The sequence below is a fragment of the Manacus candei genome, unplaced genomic scaffold (genome assembly GCF_025592945.1).
Source record: "Manacus candei isolate 608988 ecotype Guabito, Panama unplaced genomic scaffold, ASM2559294v1 h1tg000028l, whole genome shotgun sequence".
Classification (NCBI taxonomy): Eukaryota; Metazoa; Chordata; class Aves; order Passeriformes; family Pipridae; genus Manacus; species Manacus candei.
This window is the reverse complement of record NW_026138076.1, coordinates 25,690,939-25,707,192: the sequence shown is the minus strand read 5'-3', so window position 1 is coordinate 25,707,192 and position 16,254 is coordinate 25,690,939. Positions and strand designations below refer to the sequence as shown.

The 16,254-nt window shown below is 35.2% G+C and overlaps 1 protein-coding gene across 1 annotated transcript in view; it reads right to left on the bottom strand.

The window, feature by feature from the left end:
• The window catches only part of PDGFC (platelet derived growth factor C), a 124,602-nt gene that overhangs the window by 24,035 nt on the left and 84,313 nt on the right, over nt 1-16,254 (bottom strand). The window contains exon 3 of the mRNA XM_051790807.1: nt 10,013-10,193. Within this exon, the coding sequence (XP_051646767.1) occupies nt 10,013-10,193 (181 nt within the window). The remainder of the gene's footprint in view (nt 1-10,012; nt 10,194-16,254) is intronic.

Genomic DNA, 16,254 nt, shown 5'->3' with positions numbered 1-16,254 from the left:
TTGGAACGAAAAACCCTCTGACAATTTTTCACTTGCTGTTGTACTGTTGACTTGATCATCTATTTTTGATTTTTGGTGAAAAGCTGGGCTATACTCTAAAGTGTTTTATACCAGTAAACAGTTTCAAAACACTCTTATGAACCTTAATTCTACATTTATGTTGCATCAAAAGATACACTGCTATTTTAGGCACCCAATCACAAGGGGTTTTTTACTACATGAAAGGTGCCTATGATTTTCTTAAGTAGGAAGGCAATTAAATAAAGTAAATACAGTATTTAAAGTTATATATATTGACAGAGCGCAAACAAGAAGAGATCAATGATGGAATTTAGTTTAACTAAAAGACAAGAATTCCAAGCCAAAAAGGATGACTTAAGAACAGGAAGTATTTTATTATTAACTTTTCATTACCCAGAACATCTCACATTGAAAAGCTCGAAGACAAATATGCCTACACAAATCAGAAGAGTTCAGCAGATCAGAATGATTTTCAGAAGATAAGCAAGGGCAACCCTATTAACAGCTTACATATTAAAAGCCTACAGATATGTGGCTAACTGCCCTGCCAGTTAGAAAGTTAAATAATTTGGTATTTAAGCCTTTCCCCTCAAGAAATACAGATGATGACTGAGTGGGTTGGATAATTTGGCTCAACTCAGTTATCTTACTCTCCTTGGCTATCTAATCATTTTGGTTATGTCAGTCAGCAGGGAAGTTCAGGGTTGGTTGCACAGAGTTAGCAAAAATTTAAAAAAAAAAAAAAATTAAATTTTAGGGATTTTCAAGTTTCAAAAATAGTGGCCTCTAACATTCACATGCAGGCGCAGTAAGAAAATAGAGAAAATAAAACATTTGAAAATTCAAATTCCGAAATTGCATTTACTATGCCAACCATTCACAAAGCCACAAGGATACTGATTTCTAACAAAATTACCATAGCACATCAGCTGTCTTCTTAAAGATGGTCATGCTAGTTAAAGGACATTTGTCACGCTATTTAAAGGACATTTGTCACACTGTCAGAAAAACATTCAGAATAAGAGATGTCTACTGAAAAACTCTAAAGGTAACTAAGTGCTACCAAAAGACACCAAAGTTACATACTGAACAATAAATCATCAGATTGGTTTCATTATCTACACCACTACACTGAAAATCCCCTAGCCTCCTAACCAACTCGTGCAGATGAGACTCAAGAGCTGCTGTAAGTGATGTCAGGGTAGAGTTATCAGAGCTCCTCCAAGGAACCCTTTGGCAGCTGAAAGGGAAGTGCTATTAGGGTCCACCAACTTCAAAATGCCTGTAGGATTATATGCAAAATTTTTTGGAAAGGCTGTGCCATCTGGTTTCACACCTCCACCTCTCAAGTACCTTTGAACCTGGTCTTTCATGCACTAAATCACTCCTTTCAATATGAAGTCCAGCATTTTATTTCTCCTCAAAAATGATCCTTACAATTCTTCTTCCTGTGATTTATTGCTTAGCTCAAAAGCAGAGTGAAATGAACAGTCAAGCAGCCTAAGCATTCTGCCACTGGAAATGTCTTTTGCCAAACAAACTGTCCTCCATTTTCACATGCAAGGTTTGTTTTTAATTTCTTTTTTTTTTTTTTAATACAACTACAGTTCTTCAACATTAGCCAGCTATCGGGAGCAAACATGGAAGCAGTCTTCCTGAATTCCTTCTCTACTACCCTAGCCTAAGAGCAGATGTGACAGCTTTGTGATTATTTAGACTTTCCCATTAAAACAAAACCAAAAGCTTTTCAACAACAATCCTGGGTTATTCAGTCAAACCTTTCATCCTCATCATTAAAAAAGTTTTGAGTACTTATGAGAAGCTAACAAATGACAGCTCATAATCCCCATCTGTAACACCAGACGCCAGGTAGTGCAAAGACAAGACAGGTGCAAATTTTGGTATTCCCATAGTGCTTATTATCTATCCCTTTTTAGAAACAAAAGGATTTCTCTTAACACCACTACTAGTATCCCACATTAATCTTCCCACAAGCAAACTCTTACCCTGAAGCTACTATACGGTGTTATTACTCTGTCAAGAATTTTTTTCCTGAATTTAAAGAGTTGCTTCTACCAACCGGTAGAGTCAGATTGTGCAATAAGTCATCTACAGAAGCTGCTCCACAGCTGATTTGATCTCAAATATTGGAGCTGCCCTCATCAGAGCTCTACCATATGTAAAATAATTAAAAAATATTTAAGAAGTTGCACTCTTCTGTTCCAACTTTTCAATTCATTCCTGTTTTTCCCTTTTCCTACCGAAATTATAGGAAGAAAAATTAGCACAGTACATGCCAGACTTACTGCCTGTTTTTCTGGGGGGAGGCAATGGATAGGATTGTGGCATGATCAAGATACTAATAATGAATAGGGACACAGCATAAATGCACCTAAACAACATAACTGAAAACTATGGTGCTACCTGAAACCTAGTATTAAATGTACATTTGCTTACCTTTTTTTCCACTAGCAAGCATGTCAGACACAACGTCTCAGTATTTGAAAGCACAAAAAAATCTAGAGCTGTACCAGTACACAGGGGATTACTTTGAGAATGGGACAGAATCACTTTGCTTTGGAATTTGCAGAGAAGCCATCAGCCTGCTTTCTCAAAAATGTTGATCCTGAAAATTGGAAAAGGGATAGTCAACTAGACGATTCTGTAATACTTAACACATAAAAGATAAAGGTTGCTAAAAAAACTTGGGAGAAGAGGAAGATGGTGTTGAGCGCTCTTTGGGGTTTTTGTTTGTTTGTTTGTGGGATTTTTGTGTGGGGGCTTTTTGCTACTTCTTTTGTTTGGATGTTTCGGTTGGTTTTCTGGTTGGGGGAGGTGGTTTGGGTTTTTTTAACCAAACATATTAAGTGAAAAGTAGTTTATAAAATATTTAGTAAAGGATTGAATAAAAAATTACACATAAATAATTGAGATATTGCATTATTTAGAACATATATGATCAATAAGTTTGAACAAATAAATTTGAACCATGACTACAGAATAATCTTGAAAGACTAAAGGAACATCTGGACATCACTGTGGAATATTTCTGTTGAAGTAGCATTCAACAGCTCCAATTACACGGCATCAGTGAATTTACAGTTAAAGAGTGACATGTTTTTATATACATACAGATCCTTCTCAAGTCATAGACTCATTTGAAGCTTTTTTTTTTGAGGTGCCTCACAGCAAACAAGGTAGCCTGACATATGGGAAACTGGGAAGACAACTGGAAAGGCTTAGAAACTTGCCATTACCGCTAACTTTATTGAATAATATACTCATTTTTTAATCTTGAGTTTTGACATTTAACTGTGATTTACTGTAAGGATACACTCTCATAACGAGGACTCCCAGAATATACTCATGACTACAATATTAAAATGTAATGGTTTAAAGTCATTTTCATTAGTGATGTTCTCTCTGCTTATTAGAAGGTGTAAACTTCAATGTCTATTAAGTCAAGTTGACTGACAAAAGTACCATTGTGGTAATCCACAGGGCTGGTCATTCCCCCCAGTCCACCTTCATCATGTATTCTCTTCCTTGCATCATTAATGCAGATTGGATTTCCCACATTATTATCTTTCCTGGATTTGTACACAATTTTGTTTCTGTTTTTTCAACAATTGGTAAAATATAGTTCTTTCAGATTGTTCCGAAACAGAAAAAATGTTAAGAGTCCACACACCAGTCAGATCACTCCCAGAGTCATGACATTCTGAGAGATTTATGAAATTGTTCAAGACAAAACAAAAATCACTCTTCCATCGTAACTTCTTTTGAAGACTTTCTGAAAACAGCAGGGCACACTACATTAAAATTTACACTAGAACAGTACTATAAAGTAAATTATAGACTATGTAAAAGTAATACTCATTTTCAATTTAAATATGTATACCTAAACTTCTATGCTAAGATGCTATAAGACACACTAATAAGGTTTCCAAATATAAATGGAAGTCTAATGACAGCCTTTAGGTAACATAGAGACTGAAGGAAAGAGATTGTCTCATTTATTTAAAATACATTTCCAATATGTTTTCTAACTTTTCCAATTTTTAGGGTATTTAAAGTGGTTCGACATTGTTTGCACTGAATCATCCTACTGTCTGGTTTCATGTGGGAGGAAAGGGTTAACACGCGATCAAAGACATAACTTGGAACAAGAAGCAATAAAGGTTGCCTGCTTTTTCTCGACAGTTGCAGTACCCCATCCCTTGTTTATGGCAATAACTTCTGCTTGAAACAGGTTGCCAGAGTGATCTAGTTGTAAATAATGATATTGACGACTAAAAGGTGATCAATTTTCACAAGCTCTTGTCCACATAATTTGTTTTGATTGCTCCTCAATACTTTCTTAAAAAAACAAACAAAACCCGAAAAAATGAACAAAACCCACAAACAAACCCCTCCCAACAAACCAAAAAAAACCCCAGTTTTAAGACTTATATGAATGTTCCATAAACAGAATCAGTTTCTCATTTACTGAACACTCCTGAATTTTTTCAGGAAGAAAAGTTGTACTGAAGTTATTGAACAGAAAAAAAACCCACTGAAATATGACATTTGAGCTAACATAATTTGATTTAATTTTGAAATTAATGTTACTTATTCAGAAATAAGAAAATCAGCTGGGTTTTTTTATATCTCTTTCCACAGTGATAGTAGGTGGGATATACAATAAGCTTCCAAAATCATAGAATCCAAATCTTAGTGAAATACATAATAAATTTGTAAAAAAATTGTCATCCGAGGAAACAAAATTACTTTGTGTCACAAACCATCAATGAAACAATTTCTGACTATTTTCATCCTGAGCCACTGTAAGAATAATATCACAGAAAAATACAAAAGAAATTGCACATGCTACATATACTTCATGAGAAACTGCATTTCTATTTTGGTCAAAGGGAGAGGAACCACGTCCTTCAGAGTACAAAACTTGCTATCAGATAAATATATTCATTCCTTTTAAGAACTAAATGACAACCAATATGATTCAAAATGTCTCTCTTCCTTTCAGAATCTCAGAAAATCCACACTGACATCTCAGGTTGAGGTTAAGGACACACTTCCATAGACTTTTGTGCAGGCCCACAATTTTGCTAGATTCGTGTCTAACCCTGCCTTTCTGCAACTCTGCTTCACACACACAGATCTTTAAACTTTTTATGATATCCATGTGACAGAATGAGACACGGTCACAGGAAAACAAGATGTTATGATTTGATTAGGAAGTCTACTTCAGAGGTTCTTTCACTTCAAAGGTTTCCCTGCTCCTCTCCTCCTCTCCACTGCCCCCGCTCATTTTAGTCTCACAGATAATAGCCATCCTCGGGGTTGTATTTTTGTAATTTTTTTTAATGAATTTTGGGGTAATATTTGATGTCTCATCTAAGAAATTACCTCATCCAATACCTTAAGCACAACTTTAAAGCAAAATGAAATCTCCAAGGTAAAAATTAGTTCAAAAACATCTTTGATTTAAAATAAATTTTTGCCACACAGAAGAAAATGAATGATTGAATTTGCATGCTGGAGCATCTTTAGTAGCCTGTTCCATTATCTATGCTTAGGTTTCACTGTACCTAATCAGTGGAAACTCTGAACACAAAGGTTTTGTTTTAGAGTCCTTCCCATCATATGAAGAGTTTTCACTTCATGTAGCATTGCAAAGCTCTACGTAACACTCATACACTCTCCTGATTCTTCATACCACCTTGGCTTAAACAACTCTCAAATCCTTTTATTTCCAAAACCTCTTGATTACTTCTTAAGAGAGTTATCTCCTAAACTTTGTTTAGGAGATAATAATGTCCTTTCAGGATGGATTTTCAGTTATTGCAGCCAAAGTTAAGCATCTCTTGGGCTTTGGTACCTACACGTCAGAAACACACTCGATAGCTGTGAAATCTGTGCACTTGTGAAAGGAAAGGAAGGCAATGTATTAGCTTTCCTCTCCCTGTTCTATTAGTGTCACTGTTTCTATTAGTATTTAAATTTATTTGCCTGTTTCAATCAACAAGCTCAATTAAAAAGGTTCCGCAAACAACATTAACCTGCTAAATTCTAAAAGAGCAAAGCTTAGTCAATTTGGATGAAATAAACAACAAATATTATATAGCCCTAGACAGAATATCTATTTAATCTTCATTACTGTTAAAAGCGAGCAGTACTAACAACATCTCTGCATCAAAAGGAAAAAACTCAAACCAAACCAAAACACTCTCTTGGACTGACCCCCAGGTCGCCATTCAGGTACTGCAACAAAATCCCAAACCACCTGCTCAGTCGCTTTTAAACCAGGTCAGTCTTTAAGCAGCTTCTTGGATTTTCATCTTTGCTTGCATAGAAGAGGGTTAAGTCTGTTCTTTGCAAAGATCTTTGGCATGATCTTTGATGACAAATGACATGCTGCCATATGCCAAAAAAGAAGGGGAATACAGTCACCCCCAGCTTCAACTTTAACTGGAGCTGCTTTGTTCTGAGTGCCCTGAATAATTAATAACTACTTTGGCAATCAGTCATGCATTCCTTAATGGCACCTCAGGCATCAAGTATCCCATTCACCCGCTCCCCAACTAACAATGGACTTTATTACATCAAGTTTTCTCTGCCAAACTCGTAACTGACATAGTTTAAACTAAACTAGTCACTAGGAAGACTGAAGCCCAAATATATATTATAAGAGTTTATAAGATTTCCCTCAATTGCATGTGGCTACTATATGGATTAGAGCTATAACTGTGGCAAGTGAGAAGAAGGGGAGAAGAAATAAAATATGGATTGTTTTTGCAATAATGTTCTAGGAAGCTTTAAGTGGCACAGTGCTGCCAAAATCATGACTTTTAATAAATGCATAGCTGGTCAAAATTGAGAACCATTGCTAGGCAGCCCTGCCAGAATAAAGCAGCTCACCAGTAAGTGCAGACTAAGTGACAGGCCAGAGCATGAAAAGAGTGACTGAGAATAACAGCTGTGCTGAAAGAAACATAATAATTTCAAAATAACACAAACTACATTTTCTTAATAGGAATAAGATTTTCCAACACTTGCTTCCACTTCATGGTATTGCAGACAAAATTAACTTGCAGCTATACAACAGAGGAAAAAAAGTGGACTCAGACCAGAATTACAGAAAGTTCTAGAAGTAGCCAGGGTACAAAAATTAAAATGGAAGAAATTCAAATTATTAGTTTAATTAGTTAGAATCTAAAGAAAAACTTAATGTTTTTCTCAGGGAGTATTCTGCTTGTATACAGTATGTGCATTGCTTTTATGCAGTGTTTTGTAATCCCACAGTAAACCTTTCTAGCGAATGATGTTACATCTAGTGACATCGGAACAGCAGTGAGTCCCTTAGAGTGACTAACTCTTAGAAGTAAAGTAATCAGATCAGTAGCCATTCTCCTCCTACTTATGTGAAAAGCTGGTTTGAAATATAATATACAAAGTAAAAAAAGAAAAAATGTATACGATAAATTACAGCAGATTTAAACAAAGTCATTTCTCTTGCTCTTTAAAAGACCTGAAAATGTGTCCGGTGCCCCTCTCTGTGGGTGGCCTCCAAATACAGAAACAAGCTTGCACTGTTTTATTTCAGTTTTGCTTCATTTCTCCCCAAACAATCTCTCATTGCTAGTCTACCAGTCATCTCCCCTTCCCCAACACTTGTCAAAAAAAAAGAGGAAAAAAATTAACTGTTTAGAACCAATTCATTGAAGTGAATCTCTAAGTGAATCAGTTATGATATTGCAAGAATTATTTAAAATTTACACTCATTCTTATAGCTGACATCTTTTTTGTGGGCATGTGGGAGTGGGGCTGTAAATCTTATTTTCTTCTGAAAAGCTGGATAAGATAGCATTACAGTTATTAAAAAAAACCCAACAACTACCACTTTTTTTTTTTTGCATCACTTTTCACTTGCTTTAGGTACAAAAAGTAGGTTTAATTCTGGAACTCAACTGTATAGATTAAATTTACAATCTGCTGTCTGAAATGTATAATTGCATTCTGCTTGACTTATTAAGGCATACTTTTTTGTTGAAAAAAATCACAGCCCTTTTAAAGAGAGATTTAGAAATTAACCCATAAGCAGTTGCTACACTGCACATTTTGGGGCTTATTCTGAATTTTTATGACAGGAGGAGGGCTGCTCTGGCCTGTTCTGTATGTTAGAGAGAGCACGTTTGGTTGCTAAAACAGTTTGCATGTATTCTTCTTATGCTATATGTGCTTTCTTAGTGGAATGAAACGAGGAACAAAAAATGCACCCTATGATGTTAGCTCTGTTTTTGTCTGTTGAATAAGTGATTTAAATATTTCAAACATTAAACCATCGTTGTGCTAGTGATGATAATTTAAACTTTATAACCAGTTTTCCCCATCAAATATTAAGGAATAAACTCAGTCCATTTGTACATCATGGCATAAAAATAATTATACATATACTCTGGTATTTTCAGGTGCCTTCATTTAATCAATTCCACAGAAATTGAATCATATATAAGTGAGATAGGTATGTAGCAGGTAGGATGTAATACTAGAGCTGTGACAATGAAATTTGGCACCAGCCCCACAAACATATGTATTTGGTGATTTTCTTCTACTATTTTCTAAAAGTAAACATACTTATTTCATTCTGCCCTTGGGTGTATGAAAGTTTAAACCTGGCCTTATTTCAAGTTAGTTTGGAGACTGACATTTTATTTAATTTTAAAATTCACCCATTATCAGGTCATAATATTCTACTAACAAAAGGGTCTAACTCACAAAAGACGCAAATATGCTGATCAAACCTTTGATCACTTTAGGAGAGTTCTTAGTTAGGCAAAAATATTTAAAAATGTTTATAGGAAAGCAATAGAAAATAACAGAAATAAATAAATATATATATATATTTATACAAACACCCAACTACACTACACTGACATCATCATAAGTATGCTAAATATATTAAGTAGAAGATTATGTACTGTTGAGAAGATTCATGGGATTCATGGTATGGGTTCTTTGCTTCTTCACAATAACTGAAATTTTGCAAATAGGGAGAAGAAGCAAAAATGGCAAAAAAATAAAGCAAGTAAAATTCATACTGAGTGAAGCACATGTCAGTGGGGTTACAACATGAATTCTCTTGATCAATTTTTTATTGAGCTTGCAGATATTTTCCACCAACCAAATACCACAGACCACAAAACTACTTAGGAGATTCAAAGTGGATTATGAGGAATTTAACAATAAGTACTCCTTATTGTCTTTAAATATGGAATACCTACTCTAAAACAAGTCAACCCCTGTTTTCCTCCATTCTAATGTTTCAAAAAATTATCTCATCCTTAAAAATCTATAATCTTTTTTGTTCTAATCACAGATCTTTCATTTGGTGAAAAAAGTACCAGAAATCTGTTGACAGTAAAATTAGCCACATTTTAGACAATGAATAGTGTTTACTACCTGTTGCTTTAAGCAACTTTCAAAAGAAGTCTAGAGTACAGTTTCCATGGAAAACACAATGAAAAATTAGTATTATGCATTGTCTGCTTTGTCACTATAATAAAACTACCCAGAGGCGTAAGAACCCTTCTGTTTTGGAACTAAGTGTAATCATTTGGCTGTGTATGTCTAATAGCAGCTGACTAATAAAAACATTAATTTCTTCAGTCTTTTTTTGTAACTTCCCAATGCTCTTTCAACATCACAGTGCTGATTTGTATTCTGATTTTTCTGTTTCTCAAAGCTAGAATTATTTTTTTCCACAGTACAATATTAGGAATGCAAACATTTTATTGAAGTTTCCAGACAAACAACTGAACCCACAACTTCCAAGTCCAAAGCCATCCAAGAAGAACCACAGTTAAAAAAACAAAAATAAAATGTACAATTCAGGAAGACAGAGTGCACATTATTGTTATTATTATTATTATTATGAAATAAACAGTAATTAATCTTAACCACTTCAAAGAGTAAGTAACATGTTACTTACTGGCATAAGAAGTGTATAATGGATGCAGAATCCAGGTTCAGAAGGAAAGTATTCATCAGACACAAATCTTATTCTGATCTGGTTTCCTTTGGAGATTTGTCTGCTTGGCACAGTACTGGAACCACACCAGCGCCCTAAAACAGTGCCATCACTAGGCTCTTCAACTTCTACAAAGTCATACCTGAACAGAAAAGAAAATAGAGTGTTTATTTACTGACAAAAATTCTATAAGCTTCATGTTTTAACAATAAACTGACTTAGCAGTTTGCAAATCTTTTTTTAAATGCTAAAAGTATGTTGCCAAAGTTGGATATTTTAAACTTAGCTCCAAAGTTGCTACTGACTTACATACACATAATAAAATCATGCAGTGAGGTTAAAAAAATAAAAGCAGAGTTAGCATTTTGAAGAGCCCCCTGTGTATGGTTTTGTTTGTTCCTTTTACAGAAAGGAACAATTACCACATGTGGGATGGAGCAGAATAAAGTCAGAGAAAAAAAAAAGACCAAAATCGCCTAAGTGTGGCACAGTAATTCATACTGCAATATCACTAGCAGCATACTGCTGCCATCAGTGACAGTTCAGGGGCTTTTTGGTACAGAAAACTTGCTCTCCTATAATACCAATGGTGAATAAGTTCCTAAGGGTTAAGGTGGCTTAGGGAAACTTGGAAGAAGTTTATCCATAACCCAATGAGACATTTGTTGAGCAAAGACCCAGACCTAACTGTGTGTCAGAAGGAACTTAGTATTTTGGTAATATTGACAAGACAGATATGGATTGGGAACTCAGAGAGAATGAAACAGTAAGTTTGATTTAGTTTCATTGTTCTTAACATGTGGCCTGGGTATCCCTGGGGATCTGTGAACAACTTCAACTAGACCCATGAAAGGTAACCAAGAAATGCCAGTCAATCATCAGTAACCTTCAGTATGGCATAGAGGTCCTCATTTTCACTGGAAATTTTTAGGGGATTCCCAAGTCATAAAAACAATGAAAGCCACTGCTCTAGAAGGTTCGTCTGGTTTTAGTGTTTTAACCTGTTTCATGTCAGTTCCCCAGCTGTCTACTGACAGAATAAACACTAAGCATTTCAGCTGGATTTTCCCTACTTCAGCTTGAAACCCCCAGAGCCCCAGTGGCAGCACAGCCCAGTGGTTTGGGAAGGTTTGTGTGTGGTGGTTAAAGCAGGGCAAACACTTCGATGTTCACAGCTACAGCTTCTTGAGCCAACCTGTTACTTTTAAACCACAATTTGTATCCTAAGTACAAGCATAACACACCTTCGAGTGTGTGTTTGTTTCAAGGTTTCTGGTATTTTTAAGTTCTCTTGCATGTGCAGTCATATACTAAATACATCTCACATAAATCTAAATTCATAAATACCAGAGTCCTTTTCAAGGGTACAAACAGTCCTACCTCTGATGATGACAAATGCTCACATTTTAAAAAACATGCACACACGCACTCTACCAAATATGCCAAACAATATTTAATGTGAAAATTATTACCTCATAAACATTTTCTACTAAAGTTTTTTCTGTATTTTTTTTCAGTAAATCTAATCTTTATAATGATTCCCAGTTCCCTAGTTAGACAGCAAGCAATAAATTCTTGTGTTGCATGTTTGTGCAAGACTGACTTGCACATTTATTATCTCCATTTAAAGGACCAATATTTTTTCCACTTAATTAAAAATGAATGCAATGAATATGCTCATTAACTGTGTTCAAAATCCATTATTGCCATGTACCACAGTTTTAAATCTTTGTTGAACTCATGATACTAATTACTTTATCATTATCTTTTTTCCCCCCAAACAGGCACTAATTCCTTTAACAGATCCACCAGTGTTTTTACTTTATGATCAGGTATACAACTTATTACAAAAGGCAATGTGTATATTAATCGTACCAAGACCTCAGGGCTCAACACATTTATCAAATTGATTTTGAGCACTGAGTTTGTTTTCTTTTTAAGATCAGCTTATGAAGTTGATAACCTTTTAAAATTTTTTTAGTTAAGAATAAGAAATAATTATCTACTTTTCTGCTTTTTAAAGAGTGAATTAACCTAATATTTATTGACTGAGCTTTAAGATGTCAGGGGGGTCAGGCATAGTTCTTCTACCTAACTTGTAGTACTTTTTATTGCAGTCTTTTTTCTCCTGGTACACCTGAAGTAAAAGAGAAACTCAAATTCCACAGTTTAAATCCTAGACACTTTAGTCAAGCGGTAAAATAGAGAGAAATAAGTATTCTGAAAGACCAAACAAAATTCAGCTTAAAATTCAGTTTGGATAATGACATTTTTAGCCAGTAATTCTATTCCTGTCAGTTACCTGTACTGTTACCTTAATGTACTACAGGAGCCTACCAAAAGAATCTTCTGTGCAACTAAAGTTCCTCACATTGCACATGGACTGAAGCCTGAACTTGCTGTAAAAGTAACAAAACAAAGTGGTTCAGATGCTTTAGCATTTACCTGATTGTGCTGCATAATTTTGCAGTTTTGTGTCACAGGGCTAAGGAGCAGTGGGGACAATAGCATAGCTATGGAAAATTATTTCCCCATCAGAAGAAGCCTATGCTCAAATTGCAAGAAAACTAGGATAAATAACCAAGAAGTGAGAAACTATTTTCCAACTGCAATGGAGTAAAAAATGTTACAATGCATGATGAACTAAACACAGAGGCTTTCTTTTCTATGCAGTATGCAAAGGAGAAAACACGACTCTCTTTGACAATAAGAAATGCACTGGTACTGTATCTGTGATGTTTTTCAAATATTACTAAGTAAAATTTATGCCAACAAGGGAGTCCAGTCTCCTCTCCTGGGATGAAAGATGCTTTTGCCTTGATGGCATGATGTCCACAATGCCTTTCATTACACCTGGAGCAGAACATGTATTCCCCTCCCCTAAGGCCTAGGGTGTCTATGAACATGGATTGAATTAATAATCTGAACAAAGATAATTTACGGGAAAGGAGCAAGGAAGCAACTACACAACTCAAAGCTTCAATGCCTTTCCAACCAGGAAATGTATTTTCCAAGGGTGTATGTTTTCCTCTCCTTTCTATATATTTTTTCTGTAGTTTGCACTGTCATTTGCTAAGCATCTCCTGACAGGCTGCTTACCTTGGCTTGCAGTTTTCTGACTTTTTGTGGCTTTCCTCTGCCTCTAGAATTCCACAAATATATTAATAAATGTAAGAAGCAAAAATCCAGGGGATCAAACACTTTGTCATCTCAGTGACATTGGATCTTTCTATCTGTATATAGATATGTGCCAGACAAAAATCTAGGAAATCCATTAAAGCAGCTTAAGAAAGGTGAAATTTATTTTTCCTTCTCCTTTTGATAAGAACTTGTGTCTTTTTTTTTAATTAAAAAATAAGAAGTTTGTAACAATCCCTATCAAAATTTTTTAGTTTTCTATGGTATGAGGTAATATTTCTGTTCCAACTTCTTTTAAAGCACATACAATTCCACAGTTTTCCTGGTATTGGCATAACACACCACACTGCAGACTAAAACATTCAAGGTTCCCTGGCAGTTCAACAGAAAAATTGTTGTTAAATACCACTGAGATGGTTTATGTTTGGACAGCTTCAATTTTGAAAACTAAAAACTGTCATCATGAAAATATAATTTTAATATTTTTCTAATCAGACTTTTAACATCATCATTCTAAAGGAAATTTTACTCTCCCTCTTCCACCTCTATTTGAAATAATTTCTGCTACTGAAATATTTATATTTCCCATGGACCAAAATTTTTGGTTTCCATCATTTGACTTAACTGTGTGTTTATATAGACAAAACTGTAAGGGCACTGGCAACACCTTACATAGTCTTCACCTTAAGAGAAGAGAATGGTCCTTCACATTAATATTTTCACCAGGTCAGGCAGTATAGCCACCTATTGCCCAACTTTGCAAGCTTCAGAATAGTTGTTCCATTTATTCCATTGCCTTTCAAATGCATTAATTTACATAATAATGTTTTGTATTTGTTGGCAGACAGGAATATATACATGAACCTGGGAGAGGGAAAGATTGGCCCATTCAGTCCAGCTCTCTTTTCAGTCCCACAGATACAAGGTTCTTGAAATTGCAGACCACTAGCAGTGCACACCTCTAACAGTTACCTATTAACAAGTTCACTTGCCAGCCTGGCAGCAGAGAAAAAAGCCTCAGATGATACAGATGGCACCTTGACCAAAATGGTGGCCCAGGGGCATCACATCACCAGCAAATACCCCATACAGCGCAAAAGTTCAACAAAAATGATTCTGCTCAACATTATCAGAATTATTTAACTGCGGCTACTCTGAGTGACAGTAAAGTCAGGATATTGGAAGAAAACATTTTTTCAAAAACTAGCCAATATAAAATTTTAAATATTTAAAATGTTCCCTCTGGATTTTGCCTTTCTAATATGAATTTTTGAACAAAGTTACCCAGAGTCATTTGACTCCAGTGCCCAAAATGGGCAATTTACCCATAGGACTCACCCTCTTTAGAAAGATTTGGCAGAGCCTTCCTCTATAACATGAAACTCCTTTGGATATCATTAAGATCATCCAAAGATTGAGAAAAGAGTTACATTCTACCTTTTCCGTCATGATTGATGTTTTAACATAAAACAGAAAAGATGATGGAGCAGCACAGCAGTGATTTGACATGATATGAAATAAACTTCCACAGTAGTTTCTAATGTTTGCTGATATTACACACACTGTACCGTAATAGTCACTGGAAAGAAACAGTAAATCCAGATATAATCCAAATAAATAACGGATGAGGTCAGCTTTTTGTACTCAGAAAATGATCTTTAATTATGCACAAACATCACTTCCAGCAGTAGACATCACTTCCAGCCAATAGAGCAAATGAGCATAAAAGCCCCAAGTATGCTGCCATGTCTACATTTTCCATGAAATAAAGATACTCAAGGTATAAACAGAGAATATTTCTAACTGCCATTCACCAAATATGGATTGTAGTTTCTGCGTCAACCTACTTTGAATACATCTATTTTAGAATATACAGTACTGTACATTAGGAACTCCTTTATGGAAACACAGATTCATTCACAAATGTTAGATGGTTGCCATGGTTCTCTCTACTTAATCTTTCCTCTTAGTGATTGTTAACAGCCTGAGGCTTCTAACACAACCGCACAACTCTCTCTGTATTCCTACCTTGTTATTTAGGACACATGAGGAAAAAAAAAAGTTTAATCCTCAGATTTCAATTCTCTTCCCCTTGATTCACTGTTAAGGCACTTTGATCATAGATATACACTTTCAAAACTGCAAAACAAGACCGAGTTCAAACCCACAAACTCTACTCTTCAAACATTTGAACACTTTTCATGAAAATGGTGCACTCATTGTTTGATTTGGAGAAAGTATCTACTGCATTACCACTCTCCAGTCTACCAAAAAACATATTTCCATTTTCTGTGGATCTGTTAAAAAGTGGAAGTATCATGTGAAGATGAGACACATACATTTTGCAAAGCAGCTTTTGTGCCTTGGTGAACTAGAGTCAAAGCACTGCATGTAAAAATAAGAAACTCGAAGAAATTTGTCTCTTCACACTTCTCTCCAAAACTCTCATTTGTGTCAGAAGTTTATTTCAGCGCCCATTGATAAACTGCATATTGTTCAAAACATAGGCTTTCCCTGATGACTATGAAATTGGTACACAAACACCTCTAGGAAAGAAATCATCATGCCTGGCTCTAGGTGCACTGGTAAACACTTAAGTATCTCCACCTTAAGCATATGCATATCCCATAGGTCTGCAAGTAACATCTGCTTTGTGGGGAGGAAGAAACATTAACTTTTACACAAGAATGAGAATTTGTAAATTAGATACATTGGTAAATGTAACTCAGGTTTTAAAACAAAACAATTTTATATTCAGACAGCAAGGTTGCAATTACTTAAGTATATATTAAACTCCTGATATGTATTAAGCACTTAAACAAGTATTTTCAGGAACACAGAATCATATAATGCAGTCCTATATAGCCTCTGTTATGAACCAGTTTATACTGGTGTAAATTGTACAGATACATCATTTCAAGCACTTGAACAAGAATCTTATAGAAAGAGACACTATAATCCTGCAGATCAGAAGTGGAGGTAAATAGGAAAGACGATGGTTTCCCAAACTCTTCCTTTTAAAAGACCAATTGTCAAATTTCTTAGAAGCCACAAAGAATCTATGT